The sequence below is a fragment of the Lacerta agilis genome, chromosome 17, assembly GCF_009819535.1.
Source record: "Lacerta agilis isolate rLacAgi1 chromosome 17, rLacAgi1.pri, whole genome shotgun sequence".
Taxonomy (NCBI): Eukaryota; Metazoa; Chordata; class Lepidosauria; order Squamata; family Lacertidae; genus Lacerta; species Lacerta agilis.
This window is the reverse complement of record NC_046328.1, coordinates 27,424,219-27,444,398: the sequence shown is the minus strand read 5'-3', so window position 1 is coordinate 27,444,398 and position 20,180 is coordinate 27,424,219. Positions and strand designations below refer to the sequence as shown.

The 20,180-nt window shown below is 47.7% G+C and overlaps 1 protein-coding gene across 1 annotated transcript; it reads left to right on the top strand.

The window, feature by feature from the left end:
• The first annotated feature begins 1,868 nt into the window (after nt 1-1,868).
• Nucleotides 1,869-19,808, top strand: CFAP45 (cilia and flagella associated protein 45). Its single transcript, XM_033136111.1, has 12 exons — nt 1,869-1,949; nt 3,425-3,556; nt 4,833-4,966; nt 6,089-6,233; nt 7,960-8,130; nt 9,147-9,325; nt 11,390-11,519; nt 12,760-12,906; nt 13,198-13,311; nt 14,950-15,143; nt 16,825-17,049; nt 19,614-19,808. Exons 1-12 carry the CDS (start codon nt 1,947-1,949, stop codon nt 19,687-19,689), a joined length of 1,650 nt encoding a protein of 549 aa, XP_032992002.1. The 5' UTR covers nt 1,869-1,946; the 3' UTR covers nt 19,690-19,808.
• The last annotated feature ends 372 nt before the right edge of the window (nt 19,809-20,180 follow it).

Below are 20,180 nucleotides of genomic sequence, written 5' to 3'. Positions count from 1 at the left end.
CCTGTAATTGTTATAGTGTTTATGAGAGTTCGAAAGCCCATCACATGCATTGACTAGTTATCCTGTAAGGTAAAGGTAAAGGAAAAGGGACCCCTCAATGTTAGGTCCAGTTGCAGACGACTCTGGGGTGGTGGCGCTCATCTCGCTTTACTGGCCGAGGGAGCCGGCGTACAGCTTCCGGGTCATGTGGCCAGCATGACTAAGCCGCTTCTGGCGAACCAGAGCAGCGCACGGAAACGCTGTTTACTTTCCCGCTGGAGCAGTACCTATTTATCTACTTGCATTTTGACGTGCTTTCAAACTGCTAGGTGGGCAGGAGCAGGGACCGGGCAACGGGAGCTCACCCCATTACGGAGATTTGAACTGCCGACCTTCTGACTGGCAAGCCCTAGGCTCTGTGGTTTAACCCACAGCGCCACCCGTGTCCAATCCTGTAAGGTAGGGAAACCTTTTTGGGGCTGACGGCCGCTTTGCCCTTGCAGAAAGCTGTCAGGGTCCACATTCCATACGTGAATGAGGCCACACACACACACAAACACAAACACACACACTGAAAATACGGAGACTTAGCATAGGCTGCATACACACCATGCATTTAAAGCACTACCACCCCAGCAAGAATAATGGGAAACATAATTTACCCCTCAAACAGACTATATTATTAATAGATTATTATTTTAATTTTCTGTTATTTTATTTTATTTATTGAATTTATAAACTGCCCTATACCCGGTATTATTAGCACAATAACTAATCATTCGGCATTGTCTGTGTATTTTTCCTATTTCCTGTTTATTTCCCGTATAGGTATAGAACAGGGGTCAGCAAACTTTTTCAACAGGGGGCTGGTCCACTGTCCCTCAGACTTTGTGGGGGGCTGGACTATATTTTGGAAAAAATATATGAACGAATTCCTATGCCCCACAAATAACCCAGAGATGCATTTTAAATAAAAGGACACATTCTCCTCATGTAAAAACATGCTGATTCCCAGACTGTCCGCGGGCCAGATTTAGAAGGTGACTGGGCCACATCCGGCCCCCGGGCCTTAGTTTGGGGACCCCTGGTATAGACACTGGGGTACGCATACCCCTAAACATTTTGTGAATCCAAGTTTGGCCTCATTGAGGGGCAGTATTTCAATCTGAGTAGGAAAATGAGAGTACCCCTAAACACTGAGGGGGAAGCACTGAGTATAGTTATAGATATCTGATATCGTGCCATCCCAAAGGCTCTTCACAATACACAAGGCCCACAACATATGCTTTGCTCCGATGGCATGGGCATCTCTCACTGGCCTCTAGGCGTCGCTGGACTCCCATCACATCTGGCAAATGGCCTTCCTTGCTTGGGTACGATGGGAACTGGAGTCCCGCAATTCCCTTCCTACTCTACAGCATATGTCTGCTGACTCTTCTTTAGGAAAAGCCGAAGCTCAAAGTACACCACGGGCAGGCAGCGTCCGCAAACGCCACCTCCGCAGTGCCATACGGCTAGGGCCCGCTTTGCAGGCAGAAGGTCCCGTGTTCAAATCCCCGATGGAGCAACTCCGGGCGGGCAGGACAGGGAATGCGACCTTGCAAGAGCAGCTGTAAGTCAGTGCGGACAATGCTGAGTTAAATGATGGGTCTGATTCAGGGGCAAGTCGTTTTGCTGTGTTCCTCGTTAAGTAGGTACACTGCATTAAGTAAAACGACCCCTGGATAAAGTCCGCCCCCCCCCCCACCTCCCACCTACGCTCAGCCGGGGCAGACTTCTGAGCGGGCGCTCGTGACGTCACTTCCCCGCCCCGGGGAACCCCGCGTTCCTCCCTTGACGACGTTCCCGTTGCCAAGGTGAGACGTGGCGTGCGGGGGGGAAGGAAGAGGAGGAGGAGGGTTCGGCTGTTTCCATGACGACGGGTAAACAGGAGGCGGAGCTTCCCGGAGCCGGCAGCGGAGGGCGAGATGGTGAGACCGGGGATGAATCTGACCCAAAAAGGGTGCCGGGGCACACGGAAGCCCTTAAGCCCCCTAAGGTTATGTCAGCGTGGCCACTTCATCGGGAGGCGGAGGGAGGAGGCGCTTGTTGCTCCAGAGAGGCATCGTTGCAGGGGTTTTAAAATACTTTTATTAAGGCTAGTTTATTTACACAGCAAAATGATGCAACAGCAGTGTCCTGGCTGTTTAAGCAAGTTTAACTGGGTGTTTTTTTAAAAAAAAATCCAGTTGAGAAATGGTTTTTATGAATATAGATATATATCTCAAGTTTTAGCAAACTAATATAGTTTGCTGGATGTCTAGATGTCTGCAGTGTGGGTATATCCATTTACTGTTTTTCCAATAATAATATTCTGTTATTTTCCATGCTGTTTTTAAACTGGCTTGATTGTGCTGTGTACATCACCTTGAGACGTATAGGTGGAAGGCAATATATTAATAATAATTATTATTATAATAATGTGATAAATAAATAAATTTTAAAATATAAGTGACTAGCCAGAATGGCTATGGCTCTGCCCTCCACGGTTGGAGGCAACTAATTATTAATTTAATTTATTATTTATACCCCGCCCATCTGGATGGGTTTCCCCAGCCACTCTGGGCAGCTCCCAACAGAATATTAAAATACAATAGTCTATTAAACGTTAAAAGCTTCCCTAATTATTATTATTATTATTATTATTATTATTATTATTATTTGTATACTGCCCTTCATCCAAAGATCAGAGAGCAGTTCACAACATAAAAAACACAAAATGAGAAGACAAAATAAAGTACATAATTAAAACAAAAATCCCCCCTTCCACAACAAATTTAAAAGGGCATCGGATGTCCATCAGCCAGAAGCCTGGTTTAAGAGGAATGTTTTTGCCTGGTGCCTAAAAGTATGCAATGAAGGTGTCAGGCGAGCCTCCCTGGGGAAAGCATTCCACAAACAGGGAGCCACCACAGAAAAGGCCCGTTCTTGTGTTGCCGCCCTCTGGATCTCTTATGGAAGAGGCGCATGAAAAAGGTTCTCAGATTATGTCTGTGGGCCTGGGTCAATTCATATGGGGAGAGGCGATCCTTGAGGCATTGTGGTCCTGAGGCGTTTTAAGGCTTTAGAGGTCAAAACCAGCACTTTGAATTGGGCCCAGAAACCAACTGGCAGCCAGTGCAGTCGAACCAGGATTGGTGTAATATGCTCAAACCGTCTTGCCCCAGTGAGCAACCTGGCTTCCGAATTCTGCACCAGCTGAAGTTTCCAAACCATCTTCAGAGGCTAAAAAAACCATGTTTTTGGACGGCTAAATTCAGTTTAGGATCTCGCAGCTTGTTTCTTAAGAATGATCTTTCTGAATGGGAAAGGCCTGCAAATCATTGTGCACGAATCCCTTGCATCTTTCCTTTCAGCTCCCCATCATGTATAACTCCAAAATTCTGCCTCTCTTTCCTTCCTGCAGCCGGGCAGTGTATGCTCCTTGGGTGCTACCTCCGTCGGCTCCTCGGGCCGGTCCCGCTCGCGCTCCCACGCCCGCTACAGAACCAAGGCTGCCAGCTCAGAAGTGGACGAGAGCCTCTTTGGGCTTGCCAAGGTGAGGACGGATGGGAGCAATGGCTGCTTTGGGGGAAGAGCATCTGCTTGGCATGCAGAAGGTCCCAGACCTTCAATCCCTGACACCTCCGTTTACGGCTGGGAATGTCCCCACCCCAAAACACTGGAAATCTGCTGCCACTATACTGAACTAATGGTTTGACTTGGTAGAAGGCAGATTCTGGTGTTTCTCTTTAAATCAGACCTGTATTTAGAACCAGAAGGACTGAAAAATCACTTTATTTTTAGAGGGAAATCAATAAAGCACCTGCTTAGCCTGCAGATGTTCCAGGTTTAATCCCCAGACTCTCTGGAGCTGCTTCCAGTCCCTATTGCCAATGTGTTGCTCTTTAGACGTTGCTGGACAATAGCTTCCATCATCCCTCACTATTGACCATGTTGGCTGGGGCTGATGGGAATTGTAGTCCGACAAAGTATGGAAGGCATCATGTTGTTTACTGCTGACGTAGACAATTCTGAGCTAGATGGACCAATGGTCTGACTTTGTTAAATGGCAGCTTCTTTGTTCTCTGCAAAATCTCTTTTTTTCATCCTGAGTGACGTTCTTCTTGCTCTGAAACCTCCCCTAAGAGCTTAAGCAAAACAAGCTTGTATAAAACAGCAGCAATCAACCACAGAGAAGGGAGCAGTGACAACACAAAACTGAAACAGTAGCATTCAAAGCATCACCATGAGTCATACCTAGTGTTGGCGCTACTCAGAGTAGCATTGAAATTAATGGACAAGACTAGCTTAGTACCATCAAATTTCAGTAGGTCTACTTTGAGCGGAACGAACAGTGAGTTGTATTCAGCTGAATCCTACTCAGAGTAGACCCACTGAAATTAATGAACCTAAGTTAGATATGTCCCTTAACTCCAGCGAGTCTGCTCTGAGGAAGATAAGCATGGAATACCACTCAATATACCTGTATCCAATATTTACTGCAGGGTTTTGAGAAATGTGATCTTGTAGCTATTGGGGTTTTCTGTATTTTCATGTTGTGTGGAATCTGCCTTGTGGTTGCCCTGAAGGTGACTTATAAATATTTTAAATAAAATAAAATAAAGGCTTAATGGTTGGTTTGCTCACGATGGGAGGAACTCAGCGGCTGCTTGCATAACTAAAAGGTTCATCAATATCTCGGCTTTTAAGCTGGGTTGCGATTGTCCAAGCACAGCCAGAAGAAGAAAACTGAAGCAAGAGGGAGAGGGAGGCTGGTGGCATTCCTGCCAAGCATTTGTGAACATTTCTGATGCCCACCCTCATTCCTGCAGAATGTTAACCTGTCCCGCACTGGCAGCCCCATCGTGGTCCTTCGAGATGTGGATCCGGCGAGGAAGTCCCTGGGCTGGGGCCACAAGCCGGAGACGATCCGTCTCATCACTCGGGATCTCATCCGGGACCTCATGTAAGCTCTCTAGAACTATGGCTAGGCACTCCCCTCCACAGTTGAAGGCACTGCCCCTCTGAATGGTGGTTGCCGGGAATTCACTAAATATCACACGGGGTGCCGTCTCTACTGTCTTTCCAGTACCTGCTGAAGACCTTCCTCTTCCAACAAGCCTTTGATGTTGAGTTCTTTCCCAGTCTGCATCTGTATTGGAATCATTTTAACAATGTTTTTTTTTTGAAAGACGTTTTATCACCTGTTCTTTGCTGCCCTGGGATCCTTTGGGAGGAAGAGTGGGATATACGTTGAATAAACAAATACATCAGTAGGGTGGGAGGCAGGGCTCCGCAGTGGGTGGAGCCAGAGTTAATAATAGGTGGAGCCGCTCCCTGATTGGTTGTGTCAGACAGGCAGGGACCGGCTGAGAGCAGACAGGATGATGGGGCAGTGTGCCCTCTTGGCGCTAACAGACCAGCCTTCAGTGGCACAAAGCAGGGCCCGTGAGGGATGTGTCACAGAGGGTGGCTCTTCTCTGTTCTCCAGGACCTGAGGTTCTTTGTTAGGAAATGCCTGGGTAGGCTTTCAGGTATACCTGAAGGAGTGTCTCCACCCACCCCCATTGTTCAACCTGGACATTGAGGTCCACCTCTGAGGGCCTTCTGGCTGTTCCTTCACTGCGAAAATGAAGTTACAAAGAACCAGGCAGAGGGCCTTCTCAGTAGTGGCACCTGCCCTGTGGAATGCCTTCCCATCAGATGTCAAGGAAATAAACAACGGTATCTGACTTTTATAAGACACCTGAAGGCACTCCTGTATCAGGAAGTTTTTAATGCTTGTTCTGTTGTGTCTTTTATATATTCTGTTGGAATCTGCCCAGAGTGGCTGGGGCAGCCCAGTCAGGTGGGCAGGATACTATTATTATTATTATTATTATTATTATTATAGACCAAAGTGTGCTTGGGGTGAGGCTAAGAGCTCCTCCTCCCCCCTTTTCCTTTTTTAAAATGAAAGATGAAATTATTCACCCGGTACCAGATTTGGCAGTTCTGTGGAATCCCGGCCTAGTCCAGCTTGCGATCACCCTTCCAAACAGAAATGAAATCTCCATCTTCTTCCTTTCTCTCTCTCTCACATGCCCAGTGTGCCCAAACTCGACCCGTCTGGAGAGTCCCTGATCATAAGCCCCGAGGACTTCCAGCGCATCAAAGATTCGTCCCGTGTCTTCACCAAGGAGGAGCGCGAAGCTCAGAAAGAGGCCCTCAAGGCAGAGCGAGAAGCCACCATAGTACGTAAGGCTGTTCCTTGTCACGGCAGAGAACATTGTTGTTTTTTAAATTTGCATTTATCTCCTGCTTTTCTTCTAGGGAGCTCAGGGCAGTACACGTTAAGCTCCCCATTTTATTCTCACAACACTGCTTAGAGGTTTTGTCAGTATATAAATTTTGTTAAATAAAGAAATTAAAAATCCTGTGAAGCTGTGTGTGTTAGAGAGTGACTGACCCAAGTGCACTCAGTAAAGCTTCCCGGCTGAGTTAAGATTTGAACCCGGATCTCCTCAGCACTCTGAGCCATTTTACCACGCTGCTTCTGCCCCCAGAGCAAACACATCTGCCCCCTTAACGCAGCTGTTCCAGTCCTGGCCTCAGATCATCATCTGTAACAAATGAGCAGCGACATTCTATCCTCCCTCAAAGTTCTGAACAGTCTCTAGGGGGCAGTCCCACAAAGGTTTGCTGCAGTAGTCTAATTAGGAAGTCACTGGTGCACGGGGGTCACTGGCCAGGTCTCTTGGTTGTCTCCACTGTTGGTCCTACTCAGAGTAGGCCCACTGAAATCCATCAGCAGGAGTACCTTGGGTCCATCAGTATCAATGGATCCACTCTAAGTGGAATGTAGGTAGATCAGCCCAAGTGGATTTGACTTATTTATTAATTAAAAATGGATGAGATGGTTGGACAGTGTTCTCGAAGCGACTGGCATGAGTTTGGCCAAACTGCGGGAGGCAGTGGAGGATAGGGGGTGCCTGGCGTGCTCTGGTCCATGGGGTCACGAAGAGTCGGACACGACTGAACGACTGAACAACAAAATTAATTAAAAACACTCATCACTTTTTACAAAAGGAACTCGGAGCACCTTACCAATGTTTAAAATACAAAAATACAAAATATGTCATGCATATAAACAGAGGAGGCCTACCGGTAAATCATAGTAAAAGTCTTTTTACAACGGGAAATCTCAGGTGGGCACCATTGCCATTATAAGAGAACAAGGGAGGTGTTCGTGGTGAGTTCTGGCACCTCTTTTTCTCAGAAAAAAATAGCATTGCTAAAAGTCTCCATCCGCTGAAAACATAGCAAAGAAATACACATATCTTTCCCCCCACCATACTAAAGGATGGATACTGGGACAGGATAATAAATAAATAAATCTCTATTTAAAAACCAAAAACCCAGAAGAGCAAAAAAAATGTCTTGGCCTGGTATTGAAAAGCTAAAACATTGGTGAACCCTCTTTTTATCTGTGGCATAAAACAAAGACATGAGACATGACTATGTTTGCAATTCCTTAAGCCACCCTGGAAAGATTTTATTGATAGGCAGTATACAAATCTTTAAAAGCCGTGGGGGGTGGAACCTCAAGGCTGTGGTCCCGTCTTGGCCTGCAAGGCTGTTTCTCTCAAACCATGCCCATCTGTCAAGCACCTGACATCACTGGTGATGTCAGCTGATTGAGAGGTGGGCCTTGGGGTTCAGTACTGCCGGGTGCTGTCTTGCTAACACATTCCCTGTGGAGCCATTCATGACAGCAGGTGACTGACAGGTGGGTGGCCTCGCCCACCTGCCAAAGTTGGGTGGGAGGAGATATAGCCCTGGCCCACCCGGCCAAAGATGTTCCCTCACCCCTGTGTTAACCTAAGTAAATAAAGAAAGTAAGAAGCATTTACAACCCCAGAGTGGCCTGCCCTGCCCTGCACCCAGTCTGCTTCTCCCTCTCATCTTCCCTTTCCCCAGGTTGCCGTGAACGAGAGGAAGAAATCCATGAAGCTAAAGGAGATCTTGCGGAAGAAGAATGAAAAGCTGAACGACCTGGAAGAGGAGGCCAAGGAGCGGGCCCAGTACCTGCTTCAGCGGGCCGCCAACATGCGCATGGAGCAGGAAGACGAGATCAAAACTCTTGGCGAGGTGAGGGAGCGACATGTGGCGGTTTCCCTTAGGGCAGCCTCATATTTCTTTTCTTTTCTTTTTAAATTTTTATTTATACTTTTCAGGTTTATACAATTCATCTATTTACAATCATTTTAACATTCCAAAGCTTGACTTCCTCCCCCCTCTTTCTGCGGTTCCTTAAATTTATTTATTTTTTAATATCTTCTGCATATCCAAATTCATTCAATTTGCTCATTTAATTATCTACTTTATCAATATACTCTTATCAAATAATCCTGCAGGTGTTTTTATCTGTTTGCAATTTATCTGTAAATATTCAATAAACCACTTCCATTCTTTTACAAAAAGTTTGTTATCTTGATTTCTTATACTTCTGGTAAGTTTCGCCATGTCTGCATATTCCATAAGTTTTTGTATCCAGTCTTCCTTTGCTGGGACTTCTGCTTCGTTCCATTTTGAGGGCGAGTAGCATTCTTGCTGCTGTAGCAGCGTACACGAATAAATCTCTATACAATTTAGGTAGTTCTGTTCCTTTAATTCGCCTCTCTCCCTGTTGTCACAGGGGGACAGGAATTCCATGTAGGCGAGTGAAGCAGAGGCATATGGGGCCTCTCTGCCCCTCCTTCATGGAGGAAAGGGCTGCCTGTGTCCACCAGCCATAATGACTATGTTCTACGTCCCACAGGAAGTAGTGGTTGCCTGCCATGGGATGCAGTGATGGCCACCGACTTGGATGGAGGATTGGGCAAATCCATGGAGGTTGTCGATAGCTACTAGCCAGAACAGCTATATTCTGCCTCTGCTGTCTGCAGCTGCATACTGGTTGCTGATAATTGCGGGTGGAGAGAATACTGTTGCGCTCAGGTTCTCTTCCAAGAGCGGATTTATTTAACCGCTGGCTTTTGCAACTCCCAAGGCGGAACTGCTGGGATCTGGGCAAAAAGAGGCGCTGGAGCTCAGCTCCGGAGGAAGCTGATGATGAAGCATGTGAATTTCGGCCCACGGCAGCAGCTCCCTTCTGCTCTTTGCAGATCATCCTGGAGGCCAAATGCCACGCCATCCGCGATGCCCAGATCCTGGAGAAGAGGCAGATTGAGAAGGAGATGAACGAGGAGGAGATGCGGCTGGCCAAGATGATGGAGGCAGAGAGGCAGAGGGTCGGCATGATGCAGGATGAGCTGGAACGGAAGAGGAAGGAGGAGAAGTACAGGTGAGAGCCCAGACTTCTTCTGTGCGGCTTCTGGCCAAGGGGTTTCATTGTAGCTCAGTGGTAGAGGATCACTGCAGCGTTGCCTTCCCTGCACCGCAGGTACAGTATGCATGTGTGCAGCAGCATGAGTTAAAAGGAGCACACCCCTGGAGAATCGGAGCCTCCCTCTCAAGCCATATAAGAGACCACTGAGCTGTGAGTCAGGAAGTCCCTGGTTTGGGTCTCACCTCTGCTGTGAAGTTGCTGCGTGGCCTCAGACAAGTTCCCATTTGCAATAAGGGCGGGGTGTGTGATAATGACACTGCCTTACCTTATGGGGTTGTTGGAACAAAAACAACTGGGCAGTTTACACAGAGTGCTTTTTGTTAAAAGTATAGTCGTACCTCGGAAGTCGAACGGAATCCGTTCTGGAAGTCCGTCCGACTTCCGAAACGTTCGGAAACCAAGGCGCGGCTTCCGATTGGCTGCAGGAAGCTTGCACGTTCAGACATTCGGGTTCCAAAAAACAATACTCACGCTCGGGATGCTGCAGCATTTGGGAGCCAAAACGTTCGACTTGCAAGGCGTTCAGGATCCAAGGTACGACTGTATTTAATTTCTAATTATGAAAATACAGGCAACAGCACATAACCCATTGTTTACCACAAAATTATGCAGAATAAGATGTCACAGATGCCCCTTATTTCAATAAATCTCTCCACCTTCATCTGTAAACTCTTGGTGGTTTTCTCCTATTGCCATCTTGCAGCATTTAGTCACTGATGGATTGCCAAGTATTGTAGGAAGAGAAAGGTTTTGACCTACCCTGAGCTGTTCGAATCTGACAAGTCAGTTTTTCTGCCAGCACTACTGACCAGGCTCTCACATCGCACAATTAAACATCCAAACTCTCCAGAGAACGCCAACATTCAGCCATCTCCAACCTCGCTACAACTAGAAAGGTTAAGAGTTCCTTATGGTATATCCGTTGAGGAGGGCCGTCCCATATCCCCAGCAGCACTAACGTAGGGGACATAGCAAGTGTTGTTTTATAAAATAGACCCGCTACAGCGACAAGAATCCACCAACAGCATACGAATCAATATGGCTAACCTGATCCAAAACATCCACCCACCCCAACTCACACACGAAAACAAAGTTCACCACAGCCAGACACAAATGAACAATCACACCCCAACCTCTCTCAACACTAAAGGAACACAAGCGAATAGCAAAGAGAACCTGCACAAGCAACGCTGACTCAAAACCCCCCACATACATTAAGTAAAACAGAAACATCGCCACATCGCAGAAACATTTCCCCCTTTTTCTTCCTAATGTAACGCTAATGTCTCAACAAATGGAACTGATCTGTAGAAAATGTAACTTGAAAAAAGAGACATTGCACATACTTTTGTAAACCAAGAAATCTTTAATAAAAATACATAATTAATTAATTAATTAATTACCAAAATAAATAAATAAATAAGAGAGACCTGCTTCTCTAAAGACACTGGTCTGAAAGGTGTCTACAGTGTCACCATATATAGAGGAAGGTTCCTTTAAGCCTGCAATCCCTCTAACATTTAGAATCAGAGTCAATTGAGATGTGGGACAATCTCACTGGCATGAAATGCCACCTAAGGAGAAATTTAGTGAGGTCTCTCTTATCCTGGCAGAGACAGATTTCAATGGTTTCTTTGTCCACAAACAGTTCCATTGCAGGTTGATCATTTCAGATCCAAAGTTAGAGGGTCTTACCACTCAAAATATTGCCACCCTCGGCTTCTATCCATGACCTACACAATAAGGAAACAAAACTGAAGGAACAAAATAAGGAAACAATTGAAAGAACATTAACAAAGGTTCCTTCAATTGCGGCCAATTTCTTGCATGCCTGGGAAATCGTATCTGGCTTCAACAAGAAATACTTCAGCAGATTAACGTGATACCACAACTACCTAAGATTGGGAACCTTGGCCGCAATTAGTTCCCTGCACAGAGGAATACCATTCATTAGGCCTCTCTTGTGCTGTCAGAACCCATTTGCCCCAAAGGAAAATTCCCCCTTCACCTGATTCCCAGGGGGAAGCGTCACATCCTTGAGCAGATACAGAAGAACGAAGAGATGCGTTCTGTGAAGTCTGAGCAGCGAGACCAAGAGGCGCAGGAGATGCTGGAGTACCTGGAGAGGCTGCAGTTTGAAGACGAGAGGGTAAGGGGGCAGGGCCGTAGCTGAGAGGCAGAGCACACGCACACCGAATGCAGAAGGCCCACAGTTCACTCCCCAGCAGCACCTCCAGTTTTTTTTAAAAAGATCAGTTAGCACAGAAGTGTGAGATTATTTCTGTCTGAGATCCTGGAAAGCTGCTGCGAGTCTGAGCAGACAACGTTGAGATAGGGACGGGGCAGCAGTCCTTCTGGTAAGAATCGGAGAGTTACACATTTGGAGGAGGCCATAGGTCAGTGGTAGAGCACCTGCTCTGCATGCAGAAGGTCCCAGCTCTCCAGGCAGGGATGGGAATGCCCTCTGGCCCAAACACTGGAGAACAGAAGGGCCAGCTTCTCCATACGATTGATTGAGGGGGCCCAACATGCACAATGTTTCCCAGTATGTTTCCGAGCACAATTCGAAGTGTTGGTGCTGACCTTGAAAGCCCTAAACGGCCTCGGCCCAGTACACCTGAAGGAGCGTCTCCACTCCCATCGTTCAGCCCGGACACTGAGGTCCAGCACCAAGGGCCTTCTGGCAGTTCCCTCAGTGTGAGAAGTGAGGTTACAGGGAACCAGGCAGAGGGCCTTCTCAGTAGTGGCTTCCCATCAGATGTCAAGGAAATAAACTATCACCTGACTTTTAGAAGACATCTGAAGGCAGACCTGTTTAGGGAAGTTTTTAATGGTTGATGTTTTATTTTGGGAGCCGCACAGAGTGGCTGGAGAAACCCAGTCAGATAGGTGGGGTATAAATAATAAATTATTGTTGTTGTTGTTGTTGTTATCATTATTATCCTGACATTGTGTGCTGGGCCCTCTGAATATTGAGGGCCCATAGTGCCTCAGCCCCCAGGAGCAGGTGTCTTTGCTGAAGAGCCACAGTGTAGACTAGCCTTTCTCTACCTTGGGTCCATCCCCAGATGTTGTTGAACTACAACTCCCATCTTCCCTGGCCATCTTGGCTAGGAATGATGGGAGTTGTAGTCCAACGGCATCTCGGAACCCAAGGCTGAGAAAGGCGGGCCTCAGTAGCATGGTGGGAATCACCGAAAGTGCCTCAGTCAGAAGATCTCTGTGACTGAGGAGAGCAGAAGGAACTGGTGGCATTTCAGGCCCACGTTTTGCCCAACGTTAGTTTTGCTCCAAGTAGACCCCTCAGGAATCACGGACGTGGCCTGAAGTAGGTGGACCCAACCCGCGGTTAACGAGGATGCTTGGCGACTCTTCCGGGTCTCCTCCAGGAAATGGAACGCAGGAGGAGGGAGCAGCTGCGGATGCAGGCCGAGATCAGGCGCATCAACGACGAGAACGAGAAGCGCAAACAGGAAATGCTGGAGCAGGAGAGGCTGGCCGACCAGCGGGTGCTGGAGTACCAGAAGAAGAAGATGGTATGTGGTGGTGGCAGGGCATGTGGGCCAGGGAGAGGGCACAGCTGGGGAAGAAAAAGCACCTGGGCAAATTTCAGGTACAGTGGAAAACCTTCCCAGAGCCATTTCCCTCCTGCCTCGGCCTCCTCTTGGCCAGGGATGGGCAGGTCAGGCTGGGTCAGTTTCGCGTGCGTTCATAAGTTCATAAGTCTGTTTCATTTTGCACCGACCTGTGACTTTGTTTAAATATATTTTTTTAAAACTTTGTGAAAATTTACATTATTTTTTTATCGTCTCTCCCCCCCCCCCCAGCAACGGGAGGCCGAGTTTGAGGCCGAGCAGGAGAAAATCCGTCGGGAAAAGGAGATGGAGACGGCCCGGCTAAGGGCGCTGCAGGAAAAAGCCCAGGATCACCAAGCGGAGCAGGTGTGGCTCAGGGGTGCATTCTTAAAGCATGAAACAGGGCCAGGAGTGCAGGTTATAGAATCGTAGAGTTAGAAGGGGCCCCCAAGGGTCATCCAGTCCAACCCCCTGCAATGCAGGAAGCTCAGCTAAAGCATCCATGACAGTTGGCCATCCAACCTCTGCTTAAAAACCTCCAAGGAAGGAGAGTCCACAACCTACCGAAGGAGTCTTTCCCACTGTTCTTACTGTCAGAAAGTTTTTCCTTATGTTTAGTCAGAATCTCCTTTGTTGTAACTTGAAGCCATTGGTTCGAGTCCTCCCTTCCAGAGTAGGAGAAAACAAGCTTGCTACCTCTTCCATGTGACAGCGCTTTAGAGATTTGAAGACGGCTATCATACCTCCAGGGACCCAGGTGGCGCTGTGGGTTAAACCACAGAGCCTAGGGCTTGCCGATCAGAAGGTCGGCGGTTCGAATCCCTGCGATGGGGTGAGCTCCCGTTGCTCGGTCCCAGCTCCTGCCCACCTAGCAGTTTGAAAGCACGTCAAAAGTGCAAGTAGATAAATAGGTACCGCTCCGGCGGGAAGGTAAACGGCGTTTCCGTGCGCTGCTCTGGTTCGCCAGAAGCGGCTTAGTCATGCTGGCCACATGACCCAGAAGCTGTCTGTGGACAAACGCCGGCTCCCTTGGCCTATAGAGCGAGATGAGCGCCGCAACCCCAGAGTCGGACACGACTGGACCTAATGGTCAGGGGTCCCTTTACCTTTACCTTTATCATACCTCCTCTCAGTCTCCTCCTTTCCAGGCTAAACTTCCTTAGCTCCTTCGACCAGTGAATGGGTAAAGTGGACAGCCCACAGTTAGACGATGCTGCTCATTTATTCACCTGTTCATTCTGAAGTATCGATACCAGTGGCAGCATAGTGGTTAGAACAGAGGTGGGAATTCCATTTGGCTGTTTGACAGTGGACTGCCTCAGAAGGTGGCGAACTCTCCTTCCTTGGAGCCTTTCAAACAGAGGTTGGGTGACCAGTTGTCAGGGATTCTTTAGCTGTGATTCCTGCATGGCAGGGGGTTGGAATGGATGACCCTTGATTCTAACGATAACAATAATAAATACAGTGGTACCTTGGGTTAAGAACTTAATTCGTTCCGGAGGTCCGTTCTTAACCTGAAACTGTTCTTAACCTGAAGCACCACTTTATCTAATGGGGCCTCCCACTGCTGCCATGCCGCCAGAGCGCAATTTCTGTTCTTATCCTGAAGCAAAGTTCTTAACCTGAAGCGTTATTTCTGGGTTAGCAGAGTATGTAACCTGAAGCGTATGTAACTTGAAGCGTATGTAACCTGAGGTACCACTGTAGTAATATATTGTTGTTGTTCAGTCGTTCAGTCGTGTCCGACTCTTCGTGACCCCATGGACCAGAGCACGCCAGGCACGCCTATCCTTCACTGCCTCTCGCAGTTTGGCCAAACTCATGTTAGTAGCTTCGAGAACACTGTCCAACCATCTCAAAATAACTGGGCCCAGTACCAGGGAAGCACAGTGCTCCTAGCCCTGTCTCTCTTCTGAAATATGATAAGAGTCTCTCCCAGGCATAGCCACACGCAGCACCCCACGGCCCAGCCAACGCCCCCTGCTTCCCTTCCATCCCCTCCAGGACGCCCTGAGGGCCAAACGCAACCAGGAGGCCACCGAGCGGGAGTGGCGCCGGAAGGAGAAGGACGCTGCGCATAAGAAGGCCCAGACGGAAGCCATGCTGAAGCAGAGCCGCTTGGAGCAGGTGGCCCACAAGGAGCACACCTTGGCTGTCCAGGTGCAGCGGGACCGGGCTGAGTTCGAGAGAATCGTCAGGTAGGGAAGCGGGCTGCTTGGCAGTGCATGGAAGGGCCATGGCGCAGGGTTAGAGGCCCTGCTGTGATAGGATGCAGACAAAATGGACGCCTTTTGGAATAATAATTTTCCAGACTCATAAATACAATTCAAACCTTTACTAACCAGAACTTCTTCAAAACAGGTGCAAGACAATCAATGATACATCCAGAAAGTTGTATAAAGCATATTCAAGCATGGGTTTCTTCTTCTTCAATATGGAACATACCTGTAATTGCAATCAGAACAAAAACCAAAGCTCTGTTTCACTCATAGCCTGCATTACCCTGCATCCAGCTTAAGGCAATTTGCTCCTGAGGAGGCATCATTATCACATCCTTTGTTCTCTGTGGCTTCCAGAGGAAAAACTAACAGGCAACAAACACCCTTCAAGATGGAGATTTTCAACTAAATACGTTACTCACATGATCTAAGGTTAAACACTCACATGAAAGAGCAGAGAACACCAGCAGCTAATTATCAACCTGTTAGAGCTCAGAGAGCTTCAGTATGCTTCAGTTGAATTTTTCAATATTAAACTCTTAGCAATATACATACAGGTATTTCCCTTTTTCAGTGTGCAATTAAATAATTATACTTTACAGGGTCTTTCTCGCTGTAAGGCAGCTTGCTATATCCCTATTTGCAAGATTATCTTGTATAGTCATTGCGGACTCCCACATGGCAGTGCTTGCATCACAAGCTTCCCCATCCCTGCTCTGGCCTTCTGCAGATGGTTGCACTGCAACACAGCTGGGATCAGGATAGCAGCTCCCTCTTCCCTCAAGGTGCCTGAATCCTGCTGCCAGAATTCCCAGTTTTAAGACAGAGCTGGGGAACAGGATCCAACCAGCAGGCAGGATCCTGACTTCCATGCCCTCCTGCAGGCCATTTTGACAGGTGGATGGAGCCAGTCACCTGACATTACAATGATGTCAGGTGAGCCAGAACACAATAAAATTTACCACTGGGTATGGCTGGGGCAACCCAGCCAGATGGATGGGGTACAAATAATAAAACTATCGCTATTATTATACAAAGAAACATCCTTTGCACTGTCACCTTCAATTCAGGCTTAAGGTGGCAGGTATTGGACCGTAGCACTATCTGATTTTAAGATAAAATCACACACACCCAACACACATTGAAATTTTCCCATCTCTGGAAATCAATGCAATCTTTTTTCTTTCTTCCTTTTGATGGGGTTGTTTGCCACATACTAACCCCTGAAATTGGCCGGGTTAAATGCTTCCAGACTTAAGTCATAGAATCATAGAATCATCGAGTTGGAAGAGACCACAAGGGCCATCCAGTCCAACCCCCTGCCAAGCAGGAAACACCATCAAAGCATTCCTGACAGATGGCTGTCAAGCCTCTGCTTAAAGACCTCCAAAGAAGGAGACTCCACCACACTCCTTGGCAGCAAATTCCACTGTTGAACAGCTCTTACTGTCAGGAAGTTCTTCCTAATGTTTAGGTGGAATCTTCTTTCTTGTAGTTTGAATCCATTGCCCCGTGTCCGCTTCTCTGGAGCAGCAGAAAACAACCTTTCACCCTCCTCTATATGACATCCTTTTATATATTTGAACATGGCTATCAGATCACCCCTTAACCTTCTCTTCTCAGGCACACTCACTAACTCATGTTGCCTCCCCTGCCCCAGAATCCAACAGGAACAGATTGAGAAGGAGCGGAAAGAGCACGAGAAGCGTGTGGCTCTTCAGCAGACCCACGCGGACGAGATCCGGCGCCAGGTGCGCGAGCACCAGCAGAAGCAGGTCCAGGAGCGCATCGCCATCTTCGAGGAGGGCAAGCGGCTGAAGGAAGAAGCCCGCCGGCGCAGTGAGCGCCTCAACGAGATCAAGCGCAAGAAGCTCGACGAGCTCCGGTGAGGCTGCGCGAGGACCCCCCGACTCCCCCGTGACCCATTGTCCACGTTTGCCGGGGACCCCAATCTCTGAATCCGTTGCACTTTGCAAAATCTGGTTTCCTCAGCTCTCTCACTCCCTCACCCCCGCTATGATTGCATCATGCAACGAGGTGTGATTTCAACCCTGCGTGGTTGAAGGCAGGCTGCTTGAAATAGCTCAAGTTAAATCCTAGCAAATTGGAGAGCTTAAAAGCTCTTTTTGCACCTGGTTCGCTTGGGGTCACCCCAAATAGCTTTTAAACTTTATTCCTTGCTTGGGTGCTCAGCCCCTGGGCTCTGGGAGTACAGTGGTACCTCAGTTCTTGAACGAAATCCATTCCGGAAGCCCATTAGGCTGCTATAACATTCAAAAACCAAGGCACGGCTTCCCATTGGTTGCAAGAACTTCGGTGTTCGAGAACCAAAACGTACGACAATGGAGGCATTTGGAAACTGAGGTTCCACTGTACAGCAGTGCTGTCAAGTATCCTGTTTTCCCCGGGATTCTCCCTTATTTCAAGCAGTTTCCCGCTGCTCTCCCTTATTTTTTATTTCCCTTAAATTTCCCGTTTTTAATGGAAGCAGCTCCTCCCCTGCTGGCCAGGGACTGGGTGGGAAGACCTCACCTACTTGGAGAGAAAAGCCTCAGCCCTCAAAGCAAGTGGGAGCCGTTTCCCGTGCTTACAGGGGGGTGTATTCCTCCCCCTGCATCAGCCCCTATCCGTTGCCGCCGAGCCCCTCAGCCGGCCAATAGGGTTAGCTGGCGGGCGGAGCCTGGCTGTCTTTGAGCAGCTGCTGCTTCCTGTCCTGTTTTGATGGGATCAGACAAGAAGACGATGGGGCTCCATCGCGCAGAGCGCATGGCTGCCTTCCTCTTTGCTGGCTGCCCTCCTCTTTGCTCCGCTCCGAGCCCGAGCCCACTTGGAGTTTCCATTGCTGCTCCGCCCACTTTTGCTTCTGGCTCCGCCCACCACTGACATGTGACTATCCCCGGGAGAGGTGAGACTGCTGATCCCTTATTTTCAAATCCAAAACTTGACAGCTATGCTGTACAGGGAATTCTCTCTCTCTCCCTCCCTCTATCTCCCTCCCCCCTCACCTGCCAAGCACATGAGTGGACCCAAGGGTTTGGGTATACACGATTTTAATTGTATACATGGAACACTTGGAACTCAACCTCCATGTAAGATTCAAATGTACTGCACAGGCAGCGACCGATTTACACTCATTTGGTTGGTGTTGGTGCACAACACCAAATTCGGAAGTTACCCTAAAACGTCACTAAAAGGGAACGGAGGTGGGGCGCTTTATGCCATTGTGCGCAAAATGAGGGTTGCCTGTACATAAATGGCCACAATATACAGAGACATTTGTTTTTCCTTGCCCAGCCTCGCTTACAGCATCTTGAAACCTATGAACGATCAGGCCGTTTGTTGTCACGTTCTTGACAGCTGCCACACACCCTTTCCCAATCCTCCCCCCCCCTGCCCCCCAGTTTCTAACAACATCAAGAGATTTATCTGTAATCAGTTCTGGGCGCAGCAGCCGATGAAGGATTTCAATAACCTGGAATCTGCCTTTGCTGACCTGGGTGCCCTCCAGATGTTTTGGACTACAACTCCCATCAGCTGCGGCCAACGTAGCCAGAGGTCAGGGGCGCTGGGGAAGCTGCAGTACAGCAAAATCTGGAAGGCGGCACATTGGACTACAGTTCCCATCATTTCCAGCCAGCACAGCTGCAATATTCTGGGGTTGATAGGGGCTTGGCTGGGGCTGATGGGAGTTGCAGTCCAAAACATCAGAACCAGGTCATCGAAGCTGGGCCCTGAGGAGGGTGACAGAGAGGGTTGTGGAGCATGGGCACCAAGTCCTGCTGGGAAAGACTGAAGTGTGCTTAGCCTGGAGGAGAGAGAGTTAAAAGGCTATATATATATATATATATATATATATATATATATATATATATATATATATATATATATATAATTTTTTATATTTCAAAATTAACAAAAAGACAGAATACAAAAATACAAAATACAAACACTACAAATCCAAAAAATAAAAACTACACTTAACTAAACAACAAAAAACTAAAAACACCAAAAATACAACAAATAAATCCTAAGCATCCTTGAACTTATTTAATTCTTACTTAATGGACTTCCTCCCATCTTCTATGCTGCGTTCATTACAAATTTACTTTAGTAACTTTATAACAACTTTAAATCATCATTCACAATTAATCTATACCTTATAAATGAGTTAAAAGGCAATATAACAGTGGCAGCCAGGGAGAAAGGCTGTAGTCTCACTTTTCCCCTCAAGTGCTAGTTTTCTACAGGCAGGGATTTATTATTATTAATATTTAATTGACATGGGGGGAGGGCATTCAGTCATGTAATTCCCCCACTCCCTGTGTTAACCGGCACAACCCATGTTCAGCACTCCGTGAGAACTGGGGCCTTGCGCATCCATGCCTTTGGCGCGAGGATGGACTGCGTGCCCTCTGGTGACCACCGCTTCCTTCTCTTTCTTCTTTGCAGAGCCGCCGGCCTCCCTGAGAAGTACTGTGCCCAGGTGGAGCGCAAGGCCTATGTCCAGTCAGCCCCAGTGCACTAAGTGGGGGAAGAGCCTCCATCACCCACAACACCTTGTAGACTGCCTGTCTACGTGTAGCCCTAGATTTTCTATTTTCTTACTTTCCAAGAGTATTTTATGAATAGACCTATTTCTGGATACATCTGTGTGGATTTGTGTTTTGCTTTGTTCCCTCCCTTCCCTTTCAGGGCATGACCTAGAAGTTCACGGAGCCATTGGCCCCTTAATTAGGAAGGGTTGAATCTGTCATTTTCAGTTTCGAATCCCCCCACCCCAACCATTCCAGGCACCCCACATTTCCACCTCTGTTTGTGATTTATTTATTTTATAGGGTGTTATCCAACTGAACCTAAGTTACTTGTGTTTATTAACTGGAATGGTTCTACTCTGAGTAGGACTAACACTGGATACAGCCCAGGAAGTCCTCATGAAAATTCAGTGGCATTTTACTGCACTTTTCTCTTTTTTTTTGCATGCAATTTTGCCAAATAAACACATTTTTTTGGCGAAGC